Raw genomic sequence first — 19,685 nt, forward strand, 5'->3', positions numbered from 1 at the left:
ACACACACACACACACACACACACACACACACACACACACACACACAGAAGGACAGTACAACACACAGAAGGACAGTACAACACACAGAAACCCAGAAAGAGTGAGTATACATGATGATGGGTGTACATTACATTTCATCTCATTGATCATCATGAGATGACAAAGTGGGTAATGTGATGCCTTTTAGCTGTACCATTATGTGCCATGACATAAGTCACAATTCTTTGCTTCCAAAAAGCAGCTCTCCATTTCAGGAGATGGTGGGGTGTTGTATAATATATGAGCTATTTTGACCTGTTTCCTGTGATTTCAAATGGCAGTTGCAAGGGATGGTCTAGACAGTATTTGGTCCTGCCATGAGGGCAGGGGACTGAACTCGATGGCCTCTCGAGGTCCCTTCCAATCCTAGAATCTATGAATCTATGAGGGGCAAGGTGAGGGAAGGTACTGTCATTGGGGGACCTTCCTTCTTCTGTTTCTTTATTTCTATTTGCACTGACATAGTAAAGAGAGGGAGACAGATATGTACACAGAGGGCCAAATTCTGCTCTCAGTTGCACCAGTGAAACTTGAATAGCTTCAGTGAGTTTACAAATGAAAGCAGCATTTTGCAGAGAGCCACAAACATGTAAAAGTATCCACTTGATGATATGAGGCTAATATCAATGCATCAAAGGATGGTGGCAAGTGGACCAAGAGTGTGCTCTGTATTGTATCTTCTGGGAGTCAAGAGTGTTTATACTTTGCAATAAATTCTCAGCACCTCACAGACCCCGGCCAAGGGATCAAGCAATTGAGTAAATAGGGTAGTATGTCACAGACAGGTTGGGATAAGGCTTCCCTCACTCTAGCCTGAAAACCATGTCAGTTAGAACTTACTGTATGTGATGGCTAATATAATATTAAACCCTAGAAGTCAGAGGTGGAGACAGTCTATTAGATTACATCTAATCTCCGTGCTGCAAGGCTGTCACCTGTAGCATACTATCCAGTTGTTTGTCTGGTGCAGTACGAAATGTCGGAAGCTATTGAGCTTCTCCACTTCCCCTGGGGGAGGCTATTCCACATTTTGAGATTTCACTGTTACTAGAGAGCCCACACAATGGGCTTGCACTTGGTCACACCTAATTAGGGTGATCAGACCTTTTTTAAAGGGACAGTCCTGTATTTAAGCCCTCCTGCAGGTGTCCCAACTTTTTCTTAAAAATGGGCAAATTGTCCTGTATTTTCTGTCTCCCCCCTCCCCCGTCAGTATTGGCGGGTCCTGCTGCTGGCCGGATCCCTGCTTGCCAGCCGCCCGCCTACCAGCAGTGAGTGGGGGCAGTCCAGTGGCCAACGATGGAGGTGGGTATGCAAAGCTGGTGGTGGGGCAAAGATGCAGCATGTGGGGCCGGCTGCTCCCCCTGCTGGTCCATCAGCGCAGCCCCTGCTGCATGCCGGCTCTCGGCCAGCAGGGCCCTGCCCCCCGTCCTGTTTCTGGCAGGCGCTGGCTGCAAGCTGTGAGCTGCAGTGGCTGGTAAGTGCGGGCAGGCGCCATGCAGTGAAAACTGGTTACATGTCGCCTCTACTGCCAACCCATCGGCCCTTTATGTGCTTCCCTTCTCACTGTCCTCTCCCTGCTTTGCCCCTTCACCTTCCCAACCCCGCTGCTCTTCCATTTCCTCCCCGGCAGGACGCGTCCCACTCCCAGCGCTGTGCGGAGAACCAGCCCCTGATCGGAGCACTCAGCTCACCAACAGCCTGGCCAGCAGGCTCCTTCCTTCCCCCACTGCCTCTTGCTGGACCAGTGCCCCAGGAAAGCCCCAGACCCTCTGGCCCGGGGCACTGGCCAGAAGGAGCCAAACCCTGCATGTGCCAAAGCCCTGCACAGCTCCGGCACGGAGAAGCCTCTCCGCCCCTCAGCTAAGCTCTGGATTGGCGGGAGGGGGAGGGGAAAAGCAATTTCCAGCCCGCTCACGCCCCGACCCTGCAGGCTCCACAGCAGCCCCTTGGGGCAGGGGCTTAGCATCCTCTTCACCCCCTCCCCATGCCCCCACGCCCCAGGGAGCGCGGGATTGCTCTGTCCCCCCAGGCACCCTCCTCTGCTGAGCCATCTCTCTCTGGCCGGGTTCACTGAAGCCCCTGCAGTCAGGTTCCCTGGGTCCTGGTGCACAATGCATCCTTAGGGCTTAACCCCTTCCTGCCCGCACTGTAGCTGGGGGACAGGAGGCAGCTGGGTTATGTCGGTGGCCAGCAGCAGCCTGGAGGTGGTAGCTGCCTTTATACTGTGCGTGCAGGAAGGGACAAGCTGCTTCCAGCCACATGGGAGGAGGTGAGGGGAGAGAAGAGCTCTGCAAAGACACAGGCCAGATCACCCCTTCCCCCCTCCCTGCCTCCCCTGCGGCTGGAAGCAGCTCCCATCCTTGCCCTCCTGCACAGTGTGGAAAGGCTGCTGCTGGCCACATTCTGGTGTGAACCCTGGCAGAAATCTGGGGAGGGAGGCAGGTGACCCTGCATGCCCCCACCCCATCTGTTGCCTCTGGAAGATGCGACGCCAGGTACCAGGACAGGCAGATCCGTCCCGGGGGCCCAGCCAGGCATGGAGGGCGGAGAACACTGGGCAGGGAGGGTTGGGTCGGTTGGTCGCCCCCCCTCCGTGTACGAGAGTGAGTGTATGTCACCCCACCCCATGTGTGTGGGGGAGGTAGGGGTATGCATGTCACCCCTCCCCGTGTGAACCCTAAAGCCTTAAAGATAAGAAGGTAAATAAAAAGAATCCAACTACGCAGTATTTCTTTTTAACAGGGGCTCAGTCAACTTGATGTTAATTTGAACATTTGTACAATTGATTGCCATTGAACTCGCTTGAATACGAGTAATTTTACCAGGTGTCCTGTATTCAGCATAGGGAAATATGGTCACCCTACACCTAATACAAGACAAAACATCCCATTATGAATCAGAAAAATGATAGTCCCTCTTGACACAGCTTTATTAGTCAGCCTCTAAAATACTGCATTCAATTTTTGGCACTTGATGCCAAGAAGAGGGCAGAGGAAGAGGAAGATGTCAGCAACTTGGAGGAAGTGACCAAAATTATTGGGAATGGGAATGATTGACCAAAGAAGGAAGATTAAAAGAGCTGAGCACATAACAGACCACAAGTATTTGAAAGGTGTTGCTTTTAAGGAGGGGGAAGAATTGTTCAGTGTGGGTGTCACTAGGAGCAATAGGATAGAATTGAGCAAAGGGTAAACTTCACCTGAATCTTACGAAACATTCCCTAAGGGCAAGATTTCTTAGAACAGTCTCCCAAGGGAAGTAGTGGAAGCCCCAGAAAGTTGGCACTTTTAGATAGGATTGGACAAAGCACTAGAGGATAAACTGTATGGGGAATATTCTGCAGTAGTTGGAGATGAGGGGGGTTGGCCTAATATGTCTCGTCTAGTTGTGATTTCTATGCGTTTCCATCCAGATTGTGGTGCCGGGTTGTGTCTCTGCACCTCAGCTTCCAGTTTTATTTGCTTTCTGCTAAGGATTTTTTTAAAGATAAAAATTCTGTGTGTGTGTGGGAGGGGGATAAAGTGGGGGGAAAGGGTCAATTGGTGGGGATATGTCATGGCAGAAGTCTTTCTTTGGGACTGACAGTGCTCTTGGCACTGAATAAGGCATAGAAAAAGAGCTGTTCCCTGCCGTCAGGAGCTTAGGGTACGTCCAGACTACTCACCGGATTGGCGGGTAGCGATCTATCTATCTATCGGGGATCGATATATCGTGTCTCATCTAGACGCGATATATCGATCCCCGAACGCGCTTCCGTCGACTCTGGAACTCCACCAGGGTGAGCGGCGGTAGCGGAGTCGACGGGGGAGCCACGGCCGTCGATCCCGCGCCGTGAGGACGGGAGGTAAGTCGAAATAAGATACGTCGACTTCAGCTATGCTATTCCCGTAGCTGAAGTTGCGTATCTTACATCGACCTCTCTCCGCCCCCCCCTCCCAGTGTAGACCAGGCCATAGTCTCAATAGACAGACAAAACCAAATGCACTGAGAGACTCATAGGAAGGTTCTGTCTTAGAGCATCTATCTGGTAACAAGCATATTCAGTGACAGTCTTTTTATTGACGGGTTAACATTTGCAGGTTTTGCAGGAGAAGTGAGTTTTGGGAGGGATTTGAAAGAAGATTATTAATATAATCTGAATGCTGTTAGTGTGGCTGTCAGACATAACAGGATTTATTGGCGCTTTAAAAACCCCTATTAAGTAGTTTCATTCTTAATTTTTTTTAAAGTGATTTAGCTGTGGTTAGACAGGCTGGCTTGATAATCCTGGAGGCTGGAATCCCCTATCCCCAAAGAACAGGGGCACAACTAACAGAAGCAGTAACACTTCCCAGGCACACCACCCTCAGCAACTGTGCACCCCGGTCGCTCTGGAGAGACCCCTACCAGCTGAGGGTATCCTTGGGCCTTTCAGTCCCCAGCCTTCCTGCTGAGAGTGCAGATGGAGAAGGGGAGAACAGCATCAGTTGTGTTGGATTTGTGTGTGGAATGTGGACACCTGTCCACTAGCGAATGGAATGGGTTACCTCACTCATTTCACATAGGCCATTAGACAGCCATTGTCAGATGGGAACAGCTCTTCCGGCACTACCAACCTCAGACTAAATTCAAACTGATGCCTAGAGATAAAATCTTCTATAACCAATTCCTTAATCCCTCTAGCTGTTCAGTCTGCCAAGCGAGTCTTCCTTTCTTCTTCCTGTGCAGTATGTTTTTCTCATTTTCTCACGTTCTCTCCATGTCTCTGTAGACACGCACACATACCTATGCGTGGGCATATATTCTTGGCTTGCAAAGCCAGTGATGCCAAAGGCACCAGTTAAATTATTTTAATTTCAGCCCCAAATTTAAGAGAGAACAACTGACCTTAACCCAATTTGCTGCTTTCAGTCTGTGGAGCCTTCTCCACTGCTACACCCATCTGAGATGGGTAAAGGAGGAAGGGAAACGGACAGGCCAATCCAGAGTTTTATAAGGGAACTAATCCTTATTAAACCACAATACTATTCTACACTAATCACCCAGTAACTGCCATGTCATTGTTTTTAAACTGCAATGTTTTGGCCCATTACATAAATTACTAGCGTACCTTTGTCTAAGGGAATCTGCTATGGAGAGAAACAGGCACATCCATCCCATTTCAGTTCATGGCAAACCAGAGACATTGGGCCTCTAATCAGGAAAAAAAGATCCTAAGTGGACAAAGCCTATTATGTCACATCTGGTCCACTCTCCACCCCCACCTCCACTGTAAGGTGGTTCTCTACATCTACGGTACATCCCTTGTGGCTTTGTCTTGGTGAGTTTTTAGTGACTTCAGCAGTAGGGCTTTCTACCTCTTCCCCGAGAGACTGGTCCATAGTCTAACAAGCCTCTCTGATAGGAATGGTTTCTTGTCATTCATATGGAGCAAGTGTACTGAGGCAGTGCCCAGCCCCAGGCTGCAGAGTGGCTGTAGAAAGGCTGTGCTCAGGCTAATGCAGTCCTAAAGCTGCAGTAGCACCTGTGGCCATCTCCAGGGGGGAGAGGAGGAAGTGAGGGTTGGGGGCGGGGAATCCATGTAGGAGCAGAATCTCTTTTGCTATGTGTATGTACAGTGCCTAGCAAAATGGAGCCCTAGTCTCAGCTGGAGCCTCTAGGTCCTACTGTAATAACAAGAATTCTCCAGCCCCATTTTTTCCGCAAACCACTTCAATCCCACCTGCCCCCTGCATGCCAGTGTGCATGGGTCCCCACAAAGCTGAGCTCCCTTTATGGACCTCTGCTACACCCCCTTGCACAGTGGAACCACAATGGTGTTGCTTCCAGAGGAGTCTCTGCAAAGACAGGAGGAGGACTGGTTCCATGGCTCCCAAGCTGATGCAATCTAGATTGAGAGGTTTCCCATGACTATATGGGGCATTCGTCCTTGGTCCTGTCCTCTTTATCTTAGCAGTTAAGGTGAACATATTGGAGGGAGGGGATGGGAGGGGGGAGATTGTAACAAAAGCAGTGGGAACAGATTTTGTAATGCATTAGCTAAATGAGGGGCTTTGATCTCCTTATATAAATGAAAGTGCATTTGCTTAACAATGAATAAAAACCAATCAAGTCCCAGATTCACAGACTCACAGATTACCAAGGTGTTGGCTTCTCCCCCATCCCCACTCCAGACGTTGACATTTAACGTGACTAATATTAACTGGCAAATTTCAATCTTTTTGTTGGTTTGGCAGCACAAAAGCATAACGAAGCCCCCGCTGCCCACCCCCTTGCTGCCCTCGCTTTGGCAGATGGGAAGCGCTGAGCTCAATGAACAGCTTTTCAGAATTCGTTCCGTATATTCCCTCCTCCCAAAAGGTCAGTGGTAAATATCATCAGTGCAACAGTTATGGCCTTGAAGTAATTTGGTTTGAGGGGAAAGGTGCTAGATTGGCAGCCCTGGAAACTGAAATCTCCATCACAGGCACAGCTCAGCCAGTGGCAGTGAACATTTCCAGCACACCAATGTATCTCAATGCTGACTCTAGGGGAAACCTTTAGGTTTGATGTGGGGAGTTCAGTCTCTGTGGCCCTGTCAATCCTGGGCCTCTCTGGTGAGCTGAGATGATGGCTTTGTGCTGTGAAAATCTGTCCCACTAGGAACAGGATTGAAACACCCTTCAGCTAATTCTGCACAAGCCACTGAACACATGTCAGGAGGTATTTATTTCCTGGTCCACTGGCCTGGGACCAGACTGGAACCGCTGACCTGGAGGCGAAAGGCTGCGTGAACCATTCTCCCTCCAATCGTTTGGCAAATAAATTTTTGTCTCTTCCCCCAAAGAGTGAGGCTAACATGATAGTTCCAGGGAGAGCTGTAAATGATGTCCTCATACTCCAGAAACCTCCTGACTTGCTTCCCACCTGGGCCAAGCAGAGTCCTTATAGGAATAGCTAGACAGATCCCACTAGTCAATCCCGGCTGCTCCTTACCCTCTCCTAGGAGATGAGCTAACCCTGAGGAGCCTGTCCAAAAATCATGCTCCTTGCTGACAACCCCAGGCATGAGCCAAATTTTGAGGTGCAGGGGCCCTTGCTGGCACCTCCCAACCTAGCACAAACCTTCCCATCTGCCTGACCCCCCCACCTCTATGTGAAAAGTAATCTAGAGCGGAATCCTAACACTCCCAGGGACAAGCACCTTCATCCAAAACCCCGACCAGCTTCTGAAGCCCTCTCTCCTTGCAGTGCCAAACTGACCCTCTCACAGCTTCTGAAATCTTCCCTCCCCTGCCCTCCAGAGACAAACTCTCTCCCAGCTGCCAAAACCGTACTCTCTGCTCCACGGTGACAGTTTCCACTGTCTCCTGCCCAGTTGCCAAGCCCTTCCCACCCACCCCTGATTTCTGTTGCTTTCTGAAGTTGTCTGGGGCTCCGCAGGTCTGATTTTGCACTGGCCCCTGCTAGGTTGGTTGATGTTCTCTGCTAGGGAAATGGAATGACATTCCTACTGTCCCTTTCAGTCAGCACACAGGGAAAGTGGTGACAAGTGAATGCTCTGTGTGCGGGCAGGTTACGCTGGCTCGTCATCCCATATGCTGACAGTGCCAGAGCCAATACTGCAGTCTTGTTCTCCTCAGATCAGATACAAGAGCATCTTTGTGGCCCTTCCAGGAATCAGTGGAGTCAGGGGAGGGAGGGAGAGGAACAGATAAACTGAGATAGAGAGATCAATACAGAAAGAGAGAGAAAAGGTAGGGGAGAGAGACAAAAATAATTAGAGAGAGAATGTGGTATGAAGGGAGCTAGAGAAAGAGAGAAAAATTTCAGAGAGAAATGGAAGAAGCTGCCAGAAGAAAGAAAAGGCATTACAGAGAATGAAAGGAAAGAAGGAAAAGAAAGAAAAGGCAGTCAGTCAGCGGGAACAAGGAAACGAAACAAACCTTTATTGATCAATGTAGGGCAGATTGTCATGATGCTAACAACGGTGACAAGAGCTAGTCCTCTTTTCTATTAACAGATGGAGCTGAACATGAAAACAAGGACTTGGCATTTAAATCCAGAGCTAGAACAATCGAAGGGTGTAGCAGACAGTATCTCTGCAGCCTTTGTAATATCCAAGCAGCCTAAATGGATTAGAAAAGCCCTCAAAATCCTCAGCAACAGTAATAGTAAATAAATAAATAAAAGCCAAAACCAACAGGGAGCACAAGTAAATAACCCCACCAAAACAAAGCAGGGCACCCCACACACAAACCTGATCATAAATTATTCCTCTCCTGGGCACGTAAATGACTCATTCAGCTTTCCCTCCTCTCCATCCATCCCCCTTCCCTCAGCTTTCTCTTCTCCTTTCTGTGTCTTTATCAATGTGTCATTTTGCCCCCACAAAAAGCACCATGTGCCCAATGGGGAGTAACTAGAAGTAATGGCACAAAATTGAGCAAAGGGAAAATGTGACTGGAGATCAGGAAATGTGTTCCTAACAGTGAGAACTTCAAAGCCCGTAGAATAATCTCCCAAGGAAAGTGGTGGGAGCCCTGTTGTTTGGGACAATTAAAGCTAGAATGGAAATACCACCAGGGAATAGATTTTAGAAGACAATCCTGCATTGGCTGGTGGCAGGGGGTGGAACTAGATAGCATAATAGATCTCTTTTATCTTTAATGCTTACAATTCTATGACTGTAATTGCAATTAAAGCATCTTTTGCCCTGAAGGAGGCCAGGATAGAGAAGTACTCAGCAGGCAGTTGACTAAAGAGAGAATTCACCCCCCTCTAACCATCACCTCTTTGCTGATGGAGCATTTTCTTGTTAATTCATCTGTATTCTAAAAGTATGTTCTATGCATCATTTTACCCACAGTGGGGATGTTTTTTCCCTTGATAGAATAACCAGAGAAGTGATGTAGTTTGTGATGTTTTTTTTAAATGATTATTATTCAAAAAGAGGTTCTGTTATCACTGGCTTAGCTAAAAAAGCCCAGCAGAGGCAGCCGATCTTTGCCCACCTACCAGGTTGCTAGGAAGTCCATCTCTCTGCATGAGTCTTTGCCTGAAAATCCTGGAATTGTTGCTCTATTATTAATTCTATTATTATTAATGCAAAGAAGATGAGAAAGACAGATGTTTACCACTAGCCCTCGCTGCTTTTTCTCAGGAAATAGATTGTGTGGAATATGCCTTCCTGAACCTAGACCATCCCAGTTCACCATTCCAGAGAAAGGAGACACACCCAACACACTGAAGGGCAGGATTCCATGCTGATTTCTGATCTGAGAGGAGACAGTTCTTTGACCTAGCAGAACAAGGCATAGCAAGATCCAGTGGTTGGAGAATGAAGTCAGAGAAATTTAGACTAGAAGTAAAGTCGAAATTTTTAACAGTGAGGGTAATTAACCAGTGAATAAATTATCGAGGAATGTGGTGGATTCGCCATCACTTGAAGTCTTTAAATCAAGACTGGTTATCTTTCTCTCAAATGGAAGTTATGAGCTTGATTCAGGAATTACTGGGTGAGGTTCTCTGGCTTGTGTTTTGCAGGAGGTCATACTATTTTACCATGAAGGTTCCTCCTGGCCTTAAACTCAATGAATCTAATGATCGACTAAGGTGACCTGCAAAACTTAATATTAAAAAGAGCTTGTGCCCTTTCTTTGCGTCTTTTGGATCAGAGCTGGTTGGCAAATTTCTGACCAAACATTTTTTCATCAGAATTTGCTGATTCACCGAGTCAAAATATTTTGCCAGGTAGGTTTCAAAACTGCCTCGTTTACCGTCAGATTGCCCCTTCCTGGCTCCTCAGCAGCCTGCCTGCTGGACTGCCCAGGGCTGGAGACCCCAATACTTCCTGTATCTGCAGCTTCAGGGTAGCTCGCCAGACTGCCTTGGGGCTGGGAAGCCCAGGGCTTCCAGAGCCCATGGCTCCATGGCATTACACAAGTCAGACTGCCCCAGGGTAGAGGCTTCATTTACAAAGAATTTCAAAATGTTGGGTTTTCATTCCTAGTTGGAATGAAACCAGATTTCAAAGTATCAAAATCCTGTGTGAAAGGGGATTCCCTTTCTCCCCCCAGCTCTATTGATGATGAATAAAGAAGGCCTGAAAGGGTGTGTGAGAGAGGTTTCTGCTTGTTTGTTTACATTAAAAATTCAGGTCTTGTCTGCCCTGGAAACCTCTTGAACTAGTGACTTCACACAGCCAGTAGAGAGGAGAAGGAGATTTTAGTCAGACTGTTTAAAAACCCTTTGGACCAGACCATCAACTGAAGAGCTGGTTCTATAATTTTAGTTTGTTTATCTGGACACCTACATCACTCCTATGACTAATGAAGATTTTGATGAAGGAACATCCTTGTTAAAGTTTCAACACCACCTAACACTTCAGTCAAGGTCTGAGAGCTCACAACATACATGATCTGAGACCTGCAAGAGCTCCTGCACCAAAGCCTGGAAGGGGGGGCAAAGAATGCCAAACACTGATCTCCCTTTGAGGGGAAAAAGCCCATGTGTGTGGATTAACTACATGAAGAAGCTGTTCTAGCCACCACTAACTGAAGAGAGCAGGAGTGAGGAAATGCAATATGTACCTGAGGACACTAGTGAGAGCTTAGGGAAGAGCTGGTAGGAGGAGAAGGAGGTGGAGGCGCTGTTCCATTTGTATAGGTTTGCTTGAATGGAGTCCACTTTAACCCTGCAGCCTGTTTGCTTATTTCAATCAAATTACACAGAGCTGCTTTGTTTTAAATTTCCGGGCGTGCTAATGAGTTCTTTTGTTGCTGCTTAGCTTGAATAGCTCCTATTCCAAGTCTGTGATTCCCTTGGTAGTTACTTTTGTTGCCAGCAGTGGGAAGGCTGCATGCAAGACATTCCCAGATAGGGTCTCCTACCAGTTTAAACCTTTCAGTTAGACTCCCAGACAGGGGGCCTCTCAGGGTTCCCTCCCCACTCTGAACTCTGGGGTACAGATGTGGGGACCCACATGAAAGACCCCCTAAGCATATATTCCACCAGCTTAGGTTAAAACTTCCCTAAGACACAAATTCCTTTCCTTGTCCTTGGACGGTATTGCTGTCACTTCCAAGTGATTTAAACAAACATTCAGGGAGGGACCAGTTGGAGCCCTATCCCCCCAAGCCCCTTCTCTCCCTTTCCTGGGGAGGCTTGAGAATAATATACCAACCATTAGGTTAACAAAGTGAGCACAGACCAAATCCCTGGTTTTTAGGACACTGAAAATCAATCAGGTTCTTAAAAGAAGAATTTTATTTAAAAAAAAGTAAAAGACTCACACCTGCAAAATCAGGATGGAAGATAACTTTACAGGGTAAATGAAAAGATTTAAACCCCAGAGGATTCCCCTCTGATTCTGCTTCCCAGTTACAAAACAGACAATGCCAGTTATTCCCCGCTAGGGAACCAGAAGTGCTGCATAGGAATCAGCCAGAAATCTACTTTTGCTGGCCTTTGCAGAAGCTTCTAGTCTGTGAAAATACAGGAAGCCACCACCCTGTGACAGTTTCCAATGAAGCAAAGCAGGAAATGGAGAATTTTCTCTGGATCCCTTTCTTAGCCCACATAGTAGTGGGGTGCCTGTTGGCAGTGCAGTCTGGGCTCAGACCAAGCCAGTTTGCAGTAGAACAGCCTGAAGGCCCATCAGTTTCCTTAACATCTAAGCAGGGTGGAAGGAAAATAGCTTGTTTAAAAGTTTTTTTTCTGTTGATGACAAATGGATTTTTGAACAGTGTGAAAAATGTGTTTGAAATGGTTCCAGGAAGGGAAAAAATCATTCTGAGTCATTTGGTTGATGAAGTTGAAAATTCCACACACACAAAAATTAAAACAAATTCATTTCATTCAAAATATGTATAGAAAGTAGATCCCTTTTTTTTCAACCAGCTCTACATTGAAACTCTCATTGAACATTAACATTCAGTTTCTAGGCTTTAGGGCTGTGGAAGAGACCTTCAGAACACAGACCCAGTGCAGTCTGGAGTGAAATAATAATAATGCTATCTATAGGGAGGTGGTGTGGACTAGTGGTTACTTTTAGAGCACTGGACAGGGACTCAGGAGACCTGGGTTCTATTCCCAGCTCTGCTGGGTGACTTGGGTAAGTCACTTCACCTCTCTGTGCCTCCATTTCCCCATCTGTAAAATGGAGACAGTTACGTAAAGTGCTTTGAGATCTACTGATGAAGAGCGTTAGACATTGCGGCTGCTGCTATGTTGCAAATGCTGCCCCAATCCTGTCAGCACTGATGGTCTTAAGTACAGTGGAACTAATTGCTGTGGGTTCCGCTGTCATGCTGTGTGTCAGGTGGGTGGAAGGCAGACATGTATGGTGACCCTATGTCAAGGTAGAGGTGCAGTGAAGTGGCCTGGGGATTCATAGGAGCATAGGAATTGCCAGACCATCTACCCCAGTATCTTGTCTCTGACCACCACCAGCAGCAGATGCTTCAGAGGAAGGTGCAGGAACCCCATAGATTCACCACTGCATGCCCAGGGATCTCATCCTCCATCACAGCCCTGCAGAGGAGCAGCTTTGGCCCAACCCACCACGTGGTGTGTACAGAGATTCCTTTTCCATTCCCTTCTGCTCATTGATCCTATACACAAAGCAGACTTTTGGTCTTGAGAGTGGCATTAAGAGCTCCTGTTCCGGTCACTGCGGGGTTGAGTCTAACCCTAAAGATGTCAGTTTCAGTTATGAACTCTTTCATGTCTCGTCCTTTTATCCTTTTATTTTATCTCTAGCTACTCTGAGATTGTGGGTGGAGTTGGGGATTTTTGGTGGGGCGTGGGTAGGGCTTCACCACTCCCCCTGCCGTAACCTATTCCCAGTCAGACCTCTGAGCACAGCAACTGAAAGAGCTAGCACATGGCCTGGGATAATGGAGCCTGTTTTATTGTGAGGAAAAGATTTGCTTGGGCATCAGAATTATACCCCAAATTTTTCCAAAAGGGCCAAAGGATCCTTAACTGGACAAGCCACTGGAGAGGGGCAGAAGCGACATTGCTGTAACATCTCACTAGAGACGGGTGGAAGGGACTTTCATGTAATGCTTCATTGGAGGTGGATGGAAGGTGCTCAGGTTAATATCCCAGCTGGTCAGTTAATGGTATTTTGTGTCCTTCCTCTCTCTAGCCTAGGTCTGTAACAGGAATTATCAGTTGAGGGATGTCTCAATACAGAAGGTTTTCCCAACCATCAATACTTCTTGCAAATCCAACTCTAAAAGAGGCAGGAGGCTTCGATGGAAAAGCAGGACAGATGTACATGTGTATAAAAACAGACCAATACGCCATAGGCAGGGGTCAGGCAGGCAGAGATGGATTGGTTACATGTAAACAGACAAACTAGATGGGTGAGGAAACTGTGCTCCAGACGCCTGGAAAGAGAGCAAGAGACAGAGTCAGTGTTTGATCTTTCAGGTCAGTTCCCCTGCCCCTGGCATGTTTTCCTTCCTCGCCTGCCACTTTGAGCCGATATCAGCGCTCACCTGAGCTGGTCGTACTCCCAAATGCCCTCTCCCCAAGTCATTAACTAAGCAGTGATTATCCAGAAGCCTTGAGTGCCATGACCTCATCTCAGGCCAGCTCTGGGGGGGCAAAGGCTGAGCATCACAGCTGTTCAACTTCTTTCCCACCCGACCCCGCATCTTAGGAGAGCCTAAGCTTAACATAGCAGGAGGGGTACATGGGGGAAATAAAAGAAGGTTGTTTCTCTGGGGGAAGAGAATGGGAGATAGCATGAGGCAGCTCCTCAATTCCACATGGGCAGGAGGAGGGCTGGAACGGGAAGAGGGTGGAAGGTGACCACAGTTAGCCACACACACATACAGACACCCCGGCCCTGGCATAAGTAGCCGTGAGAGGATTTGTGAAGCCCAGCATAAAGGGAGGCAGAGAGTGTAAGCTAGTCCAGGGAAGAGCTGATATTTGAGGGGGAATGCATCACGGCAGCAGCTACCTCACCTTCCCCACGCTGGCGTTAAGAGCAGGAGGCATGTGGGATGGTGTCGAGCACTGACTCCCACAGCACCATCTGCCATCACCAAACTGATTACGTAGAGGAGGCAGTACATTTTAGGCTAAGACAATACCCTGCCCTCGCAAACAACATCACCTGGGGATGGGTTTGAATCGGACGGTTTCTCTGGCTGAGCTGACCCCTTCTGCCAGAATGGGCAGGGTCATAGACAAACGCTGTGCAGCAGGGCCCCCAAAGGGCAACACCTTTTCATTCAGCTCTCCCCTCTCACCCCAGCTTCCACCACCACGGGGTAATACCATCCCCTTCTCCCCGCTGGCCTGGTGTCCACAAGGAGCCTGCAGGATGATGGTTGGGTCTTTTGAAAGTGCTGTAACGTCTTGGGACATCCCCTCAATGTTCCTGACCAGGATTTTGCAATAGCCAAAGCAGGGCCTGCCTCAAAGAATCCCATGCAGGTTATATGCTGCGCCTGGTCCATGGGAAGGTAGGACTTCGGGAGTTTGGGGTGTGGAGATCTGTAAATCTCAGTGCTGGGATTTAAACTCCCAGTAACCGGAGACACTGTAAGTGTGGCCACTACACCCCAAGTTTCTGTTATACAAGTTAATACAAACCCTGGTGGGGAGCTTTACCAGCTGGGGCCTTATCTCCTGTCACAGGTCCTCCCCCCACTTTGCCATGTACTACCTGCTGTGACCTCACACACAACCACACAGGGAGAGCAGCGACTGAGCTGAGCTAAGAGGATTACAGCACCACTTTGTGATGTTACAATGACAGTCGCCTGAAAGTCGGAGATGAGAGTGGCAGGGAGGGGACCTCTGATCTTTCGTTGCTCGGCTCCAGCCACCGTTATAGACTCAGAGCCTTTAAGGTCAGAAAGGACCATTGTGATCATCTAGTCAGACCCCCTGCACATCGCAGACCACAGAACATCACCCACCCACTCCTGTGATAGACCCCCTAACCTCTGGCTGAGTTACTGGAGTCCTCAAATCATGATTTAAAGACTTCAAGTTACAGCAGATTCACCATTTATACCAGTTTAAACCAGCAAGTGACCCATGCCCCGCGCTGAAGAGGAAGGCGAAAACCCTCCAGAGTCTCTGCCAATCTGACCCTGGAGAAAATTCCTTATGGCGATTTGTTGGACCCTGAGCATGTGGGCAAGACCCACCAGCCAGACACCTGGGAAAGAATTCTCTGAAGTAACTCAGAGCCCTTCCCATCTAGTGTCCAATCCCTGGCCATTGGGGAAATCCTCACAAAATTTCCAGCCACAGCCCCATGGTGATGGTCTCCTGAGAAAGTTTGTCCAGGGAGAGAACGGACGTCCGTGGAAGTCCCTTTCTCTATTCAACCCCAAGGTAACAGGGAAGGATCATGAAGGGTAATCAGTTGACATGCTTAATGTCAGAGATGTTTGTAATGAAACTAATGGAGTCTCTTAAAGGTGAGGTTCAAATTTAGATGGAGGCTCCTAAAGGTGAGGGTCACATGAAGACTGAGGGCCTTAAAGACCAACCACTTTGACTTGGAAGTCCAATGCTTTATCCCCAGGTGTCTCTGAAGTGATGGTGCTGGGTAATTTGTTTTCATCTTTGTGGTTATGTTTATCCCTGATTTTTGTCTTTCTTCCTTTCCCTCTCCCCTCCCCGTTCTCCACCTCTCTTCCTGAGTGCAGCAGGAGCTCCCAGCACGAGCCAACATCTCCACCTCCTCCTCCCCTGTGCTGACCCGAGATGTGCTCCACACCAAGATGGAGGAGATAGAGGAGCAGCTCCTCTCCAAGATACTGTCTCTGGAGAAAGAACGCTCCTCCGTTACCAGCAACAATGACCAGCAGCAACAAGAGGTGGAGAAGGAGCTGAGCGTTCTCCAGAGCCGAGTTTCTGAGTTGGAACAGGGTCAGTACTGGTAGGGGAGAGTCTGATTAAACCATGATATGCTCCTGGCTGATTCAAAAAAATCCTACCCTCCATCTGCCAGCTATGCACATGTGGGTGCCTGACTGTTCTTAATCAGAAGGAAGGGTAGACGCTTTGGGCTAGAAATGAAATACCGTGTCACTCTAATGATTATTTATCAGTGTACAAATAAGTGGAAACACAGCCTGTGGCTAAGGAGATTACAATCTAACCTGGACTCGGGCCAGGTTCAAATATAGGGCACAGAGTCTGAAGGGCCAGACATGGAGCGGTGAGGGTGTTCTTTCAAATCTCTCCTATGCACTGTGTTCACTGGGCTATTGCTGCTGGGCCTGTCTGATTGCACCAGGCCCTTTCAAGGCGGCCTTGTCTATCCCACAAAACAGAACTGCCTGTTAACAGTTGCAGCTGAGTTGGTGCTGTACATGGGGGCAGGATGGTGCCGAGCTGCAAGTGCTGTCAGTGGCCCTTGTCAGCGAGGGTTCTATTCTGTAGGGTTGATTTTAGTGTTGGATTGGTTTAATTCTCAGTGTTTCTATGTGGGTCAGTCCCACTGTTACTCACCTGTAGCCCTGTTTCTTTCCCCCCTCTTCTTTCTTCACTCAAGAGCACCCAGGAGCACCAGACTTTAACCCGCCAGATGCCTACAAGGTGACCATCCCCGTACGGACCAACTACATGTATGCACGCATGAAGAAGAGCCTGCCGGAGCTTTTCTCCTTCACAGTCTGCATGTGGCTGAAGTCCAAGGCCTCCTCAGGGCTGGGCACTCCTTTCTCCTATTCTGCCCCCGGGCAAGCCAATGAGATTGTGCTGATGGAGTGGGGACACAACCCCATGGAGCTGCTCATTAACGACAAGGTCAGGAGGGGTTAGAGCCTCTGAGTTGGGAGCATAGGCGTGTATGCCACCCTTTCCTGTGGGGGGGGGGAGGAGCCTCCCACCCTACTCCCAGTGATGGGGATTACCTCCATGCTTCTCCTTGTCCTGGAGAGGGGAGAGGCGTGTCTACCAGACCATGTTGTTTCTAACTCAGACACCTTATCTACCCACCCCTGCTCTTCCCTTCTCCCTGCTCCCTCCCCCTCCCTTTTCCTACCTTTCCCTTCCTCTCTTATTTGCCTCCTTTCTTTTTCCCCTCTCTCCACCTCCTTCCTCCTGAGGGGATCCTCATCTTTCCAGGCACAGTCCTGAGGATCTATTCCCCCCCCCCCCCAACCTAACATCTCCCATTCCCCTCCGCACTATCCCTGAACATCAGGCTGCTGTGTGTCAGAGCCAGTGGGAGAAGGTCTGTGCAGGATTCCTGACCTGCTGCTGCAAGTGACTGCTGGGAGAGATTGTCCCACAACATCCCAAGGCTGCACTGTGGGTTGTAAGGCAGCCCCATGACATGCCAGGTTTGGTTTTGTTTTTTTTTAAGGTTGCCCAGCTGCCCCTGAATCTGAAGGATGGGACATGGCACCACATCTGCATCGCTTGGACCACCCGGGATGGCGTATGGTGGGCGTATGAGGATGGTGAGCAGCGTGGGTCCAGTGAGAACCTGGCCGCCTGGCATCCCATCAAACCCCACGGGGTGATAATCCTGGGCCAGGAGCAGGTGGGTTGCAGTTGCTGCGTCATCTTGGGAACAATTAACCTGGTGTTCTGGGGAATATGCACAGCCTTTGGGGTATTTGTAAGCCTCAAAAGCAGAAAACTAGTGTCCCCTCTAGCACTCTCCCTGGACTGCAGCTACCACCCTATCTGGAGTTGGTCAGAATAGCTCCTCAGCTGATCAGAGGGACCATTGTTGACTGATGCAGTGTCCACCTCCCACAGCCTCTCCTCAGGGGTGGTGGTGGGGTGAGGACTGAGCATACTGCCTGTGTCAGCCCTACACAGCAAGAGCCTGGGTTCTCTTTGGAATCCCCTCCCTGATTGCTTCCAGGCCAAAGCTCAGTTATAGTCCCCAGATGGTTACAGAGCACCTGGGAGTTTGGGTGGGAGTTCGCTTGGCAATGCTGTATTCAGCCTTCAGCCATTGTCAGCTGGGTGTGTTTACAGTAACAGCGCCCCTACGGATCACACACAGCGCCTGGGAAAGGGGATCCTCCAGAAGAGAAATCGGAGATAGGAATAGTGCAGTGGCCATATTCATTCATTGTATTCGCTCTACCCTTGTCTGTCTCTCTCTCACTTTCTCTCCATGTTTCTCTCTCTTTCATTTGTTCACTCTTGCCGTTTAATCTCCTTTGTTTTTTCTCCATTTCTGTCTGTTTCTTCTTTTCCCCTCTCTATTTCACCTTTTCTCTCCTCTCACTTTTCCTTTCTCTCCCTCTCGCTTTCCCTCCCCCTCATTTCGTTTGTATGTCTCTCATTCACTGTCTCTCCCTCTCACTTTCTACCTTTTCCCTGTTAATGGGCTGATACCCCCCACCCTCAATGTGCTGGTGCAGGATACGCTGGGCGGGCGATTTGACGCGACCCAGGCCTTTGTCGGCGAGATAGCTCAGTTCAACATATGGGACCATATCCTGACACCCACCGAGATCCTGGGCCTGGCCAACTGCACCTCCCACCTGCAAGGCAACGTGATCCAGTGGGACGACGAACTAGTGGAGGTCCTTGGGGGCGCCACCAAGTGGAGCTTCGAGATGTGTGAGGAGAGGATGAAGGCCTGAGAAGTCCCCCCACCCCCACCCATGGAAAGAAGCATGACAGCGACTTCCCCTGCCTCCACACCACCTAAGGAACGAGGCGTCAGGGATCCCCTTTTTCCCAAATAGAAACATCTTGAGTTCTGAATCCACGCGGGGAGGGAGGTGGGAGGGGCAAGAAAACCATCTGAACTCAAAGAAATTTGACGCTGTTTGTTTTATTGTGCCAGTTAAGGCCTATTTGACTCATAACAAGTAAGTGGCAAGGTCCTCCACCAACCATCCATACAATGGCACCACCAGGGGGCTGCTCTGGTGTGGGGATGGGGGAGCCATAGGTACACTGGGAACTCCCGAGCCAACATTTCTCCTCTCTGCACATCCTGTTGCTAGCATCGCCAGTCTGGCGTGGGTACTGGGTGGAACTGCAAAGGCCGTAGAGCCTAGCTGGAGGTCACTGGTCCTGGGGAAGCCATTGGCTGACTGGGAACACCCAAGCTAATATTTCTCTGATCACTCCATATTCCACTGGGAGTGTCACAGTGATAAACCCTCCTCCAGATATTAGCTCCATGGTCTTGCCAGCTGGGATTCCCCTTGGATTCCCCCCGTCTCCTATAGCTACTAACACCTGAGTTCCACAGAGGACTTAACAGGTTTTGTTCATTTCCTCTTGCCACAAATGGGCCAAACTCATCCTGGGTAGAATTTAATGCTTTAAGGCTGAGTTTCTCACAGCTGCCTAGGGGCATTTGGATGTTCAAATCCAGTGGTTCTCAAACTTTTGTACTGGTGACCCCTTTCACACAGCAAGCCTCTGAGTGCGACACCCCCACCCCTTATAAATTAAAAACACTTTTTTATATATTTAACACCATTATAAATGCTGGAGGCAAAGCGGGGATTAGGGTGGAGGTTGACAGCTTGCAACCCCCCAAGTAATAACCTCGCGACCCCCTGAGGGGTCCCGACCCCCAGTTTGAGAACCCCTGCTCAAACCCCATTTAGTTTGAGCTTCAACATCCTGTAGGCAGATTTGAGAAACTGAGACTTAATATTCACTACATGAAAAAGTCTTGTAGCCTCTGAATGATGGGGGACAAGACCAAGCC

General features: G+C 48.9%; 1 protein-coding gene across 1 annotated transcript in view; it reads left to right on the plus strand.

Moving 5' to 3' along the window:
* Window positions 1-18,597, plus strand: part of NPTXR (neuronal pentraxin receptor) — a 48,335-nt gene extending 29,738 nt beyond the window's left edge. Inside the window, exons 5-8 of the mRNA XM_029912798.1 lie at window positions 15,688-15,910; window positions 16,548-16,792; window positions 17,355-17,534; window positions 18,373-18,597. Coding sequence (XP_029768658.1) covers window positions 15,688-15,910; window positions 16,548-16,792; window positions 17,355-17,534; window positions 18,373-18,597 — 873 coding nt within the window. The remainder of the gene's footprint in view (window positions 1-15,687; window positions 15,911-16,547; window positions 16,793-17,354; window positions 17,535-18,372) is intronic.
* The last annotated feature ends 1,088 nt before the right edge of the window (window positions 18,598-19,685 follow it).

This window comes from Terrapene carolina, unplaced genomic scaffold, assembly GCF_002925995.2.
Source record: "Terrapene carolina triunguis isolate 2854851 unplaced genomic scaffold, T_m_triunguis-2.0 Scaffold247, whole genome shotgun sequence".
Taxonomy (NCBI): domain Eukaryota; kingdom Metazoa; phylum Chordata; order Testudines; family Emydidae; genus Terrapene; species Terrapene triunguis.